Consider the following 3,851-nt stretch of genomic DNA (forward strand, 5'->3'; position numbering starts at 1 on the left):
GGGCGGGCGGGCGAGCGGCGGGGCCAGCGCGGTGGCGGGGGCGGGTGGGGTTTCCGTGCGCGGCTCTTATTAGTGTGGTGATGGAGGACCGGCCCCTCGGAGCCGCCTGGCAGCGGCGGCGCGGGCTGACGGCAGCCGCCCGGAGGTGAGCGGCGGCGGCTCGGGCGGCCGAGGCGGCGGGGCCGCCCCCGCCGTGCCCCATGCGGGCGGCGGGGCGGCGGCGGCGCTGAGGGCGATGTCGGAGGCGGGGGGCGCGGGCCGGGCGCGGGCCGCCGTGGAGCGGCTCTCGGAGGCGGTGGGCGAGCGGCGGCGGCAGCTGGGCACCGCCATGGGGGAGGCACGGCGGCAGCGGCGGCTGCTGCTGGGGGTGGTGTGCGTGGCGCTGCTGCTGGACAACATGCTCTACATGGTCATCGTGCCCATCATCCCCGACTACATCGCGGCCATGCGCGGCGGCACCGCCGGCCCGTCCGCGCCCGCGGGGGGCAACGGGAGCGGCGGCGGCAACCGGAGCCTTCTGACTGCGCGGTACCCGCCGGCCTCGGGGAGCAACGAGGACGTGCAGATCGGGGTGCTGTTCGCCTCTAAAGCCATGCTGCAGCTGCTGGTGAACCCTCTCAGCGGCACCCTCATCGACCGCGTGGGCTACGAGTTGCCGCTGCTGGCCGGGCTGGGCGTCCTGTTCCTGTCCACCACCACCTTCGCCTTCGCCGAGAACTACGCGACCCTGTTCGCGGCGCGCAGTCTGCAGGGGCTGGGCTCTGCCTTCGCAGACACCGCCGGCATCGCCCTCATCGCCGACCGCTACGCCGAGGAGCCGGCGCGGAGCCGCGCCCTGGGCACGGCGCTGGCCTGCATCTCCTTCGGCAGCCTGGCCGCCCCTCCCTTCGGCGGCGTCCTCTACGAGTTCGCGGGCAAGCGGGTGCCCTTCCTGGTGCTGGCCTGCGTCTGCCTCCTCGACGGGCTGCTGCTGCTGGTCCTGGCGCCGCCGGGCGGCACCGGGGCGCGGGCCAACATGCCTGTGGGCACCCCCATACACCGCCTCATGATCGACCCCTACATTGCCGTGGTGGCAGGGGCCCTGGCCACCTGCAACATCCCCCTGGCCTTCCTGGAGCCCACCATCGCCAACTGGATGAAGGATTCCATGGGGGCCAGCGAGTGGGAGGTGGGCCTCACCTGGCTGCCCGCCTTCTTCCCCCACGTGCTGGGCGTCTACGTCACCGTCCAGCTGGCTGCTGCGTACCCACACCTGCAGTGGTTCTACGGGGCCCTGGGCATGGCCATCATCGGTGCCAGCTCCTGCTTGGTGCCAGCCTGCAGGAATTTCGGGCAGGTCATCATTCCCCTTTGTGGCATCTGCTTTGGCATCGCCCTGGTGGACACAGCCCTGCTGCCCACCCTGGCTTTCCTGGTGGACGTGCGTCACGTCTCTGTCTATGGCAGCGTCTACGCCATTGCAGACATCTCCTACTGTGTGGCGTATGCCCTGGGGCCCATCGTGGCCGGCCAGATTGTGCACACCATGGGCTTTGCGCAGCTCAACCTGGGCATGGGGCTCGCCAACGTGCTTTATGCCCCTGTCCTTCTCTTTCTCAAAAATGTCTGCCAAATGAAACCCTCTCACTCAGAGAGGAACATCCTCCTTGAAGAAGGACCTAAGGGACTCTACGACACCATCAAAATGGAGGAGCGCAAAGGCATGGGCAAAAGCCTCCAGCCAGCGGGTGAGATGGATGAGAACGGCATGGGCTCTTACCACAGAGACCTGAAAGGGGTGTCTGAGGAGGACTCATCAGACTATGAGTACAGTTAGGTTCCCCCATGTGGCCCAGACCCAGGAGCAAGAAGAGACATGTGGGAGAGAGGCAAAGAGGGGGATGAAAATGTTACTGCATTATGTTTCTGTACTGACGTGCAATATCTACAGTTTAACCTTTGTCATGATGTAATGGCTTTCTTCTAGACTTACTTTTAATCGGTATTTCCCTCAGCATTCTGGCAAGGTGGACGGGGTGGAAAATGGGAGACGATGCTGAAAAAAATTATTGGAGTAATCATTAGCAGAAATCTGAGGGGATCTTTCCAAAAAAAAAACACCAAAAAGAAAATAAAAAACCCAACAGCCTCGTAGCTGGGTTATAATTGTGCAGAGTGTTCTCAAACTGAAACTATGTGTGACATACTGTATATCTCTGTAAAAAATACAAGAAAAGCAAAAAAGTATGTGTAAAATTTCAAATGGTGTATTCAGGGACTTAGTAAATCTTGTGTACATATACTCAGACTTTCAGTTGGTTTCATATATTTAAGAAGAGCAACAGCTGTCTCATTTTATTCTTCCCTGGGAATAAACTGAAGTATTGTACCTTTTTTTTCTCTCTTGTGCTGCTCTCCGGTAAGTGCAATATGCTGTATTATGTTGAAGTCCAAGTTACAAGAATAATACAATCTGAATAAAAAGAATTGAAGGGGATCAATTGTCTTTTGTTTTGTTTTTGAGGGCTGCTTCAGGGAGGGAGCCGGTTGTGCTCAGTGTAACCCCTAAAGTAACAATTCCCCAGAGCACAATTCTCACTAGCTACCAAAATGGTACGGGAGAAAACCCCAGTACAAAATGTTCTCATTCATTCTTCACAACATAATGGGTCTGAGCGAACGACATCTCGCTGCAACCGTGCTACTGCTTGCTTAAAAACAGCTCCTTGAATTCTCATGGAAATTCAGTTTTAATTCCCCACAATCATGAATTTCAGTTTTCTAATATTTCAAAAATTACATTACCAGCAGTTAGAAGGGAGGTGCCTTTCTCAGTGCTAAATGCTGCCTCAATTAAAAGGCACCCACCTCAGTGACTCGACAGGGATTAAACAAAAACAAAAGACGGGTGAAACGCTTCATTCAAACATTTGCAAATAGTGGAAACCTTCGATCCACTCACAAGGGAACCAGACTGCATCATTTGCCCTATAAATTTCTCTTAATATAAAATAAAATCGTTTATTTTAATTCTTAACCCATTAGGAAACAAATTATTTGTAATCGCAAGAGAGGGGAAATGACATTTGTAAGGACCCATAGCACCCAATAAAGGGCTCCCACCCGTCCCCGGGGTCTGGGCGCCGCGGAGCAGCTGCCGCGCGGTCCCGCGGGGCTGCCGGGACGCGCCGCTCCGCATCCCGCCGGGGCCGAGTCGCTGCTCCGGCGGCGCAGAACTCATGAGGACAGCGGGACGGCGCTTCGGCACGGGGGCTCGGCGAAGGAGCAATGGCCAGTGCGGTGGGAGATGAGACCCACTTCCCTAGACCGCGAAGCTTCTTTGTGGTAAGCGGCAAAAGCGGAGCCTCCGCCGGCCCCCGGGCCGGTGCTGCCGCTGCCCCCGTGGCAGCTCCTGCAGAGCCCGGGTCCTCCCGGCACCGCCGCCCCGTCGCGGCTTCCCCTCCTCCGGCAGCCACTGGCAGCGCCGCCCGCCCCTTCGGCCACCGAGCTTTCAGGGGCCGCAGAAGCGACACTTCTCGGTACTGGCGACAACCCCAGCGGCAGCGCGGGTCTGTGAGCACATTAGCCCCTTGGGGCTGCCCTTGCCGCTGCCGAGGCTGACCCCGACGGCCGTAAGAGCGCCGGCGAGCCCGGCTGTGCCCGGCTGCGTCCAGCTGTGCCCGGCTGCGCCCAGCTGTGCCCGCCCTCACGGTACACGGGGCGAGCCGGCGGCGCGGCACCGCACGGGCACCGCGGGCGGGGACCAGCGCAGGCAGCAGCGCCTGTTGCGCGCAGCGGGAGGGGCGGTGGGGCAGGGCCGGGCCGGGCCGGGCCGGGCCGTGCGGGGCGGGGAGGAGCCAGCGACGGCGGAG

At 60.3% G+C, this 3,851-nt stretch overlaps 1 protein-coding gene across 1 annotated transcript; it reads left to right on the top strand.

Annotated features, from left to right (window-relative positions):
• The first annotated feature begins 235 nt into the window (after positions 1–235).
• On the top strand, positions 236–2,476 carry SLC18A3 (solute carrier family 18 member A3). Its single transcript, XM_033066122.2, has one exon. The coding sequence runs from the start codon at positions 236–238 to the stop codon at positions 1,814–1,816; it is 1,581 nt and encodes a 526-aa protein (XP_032922013.1). The 3' UTR covers positions 1,817–2,476.
• Positions 2,477–3,851: the final 1,375 nt, after the last annotated feature.

The sequence above is a fragment of the Catharus ustulatus genome, chromosome 8 (assembly GCF_009819885.2).
Source record: "Catharus ustulatus isolate bCatUst1 chromosome 8, bCatUst1.pri.v2, whole genome shotgun sequence".
Taxonomy (NCBI): domain Eukaryota; kingdom Metazoa; phylum Chordata; class Aves; order Passeriformes; family Turdidae; genus Catharus; species Catharus ustulatus.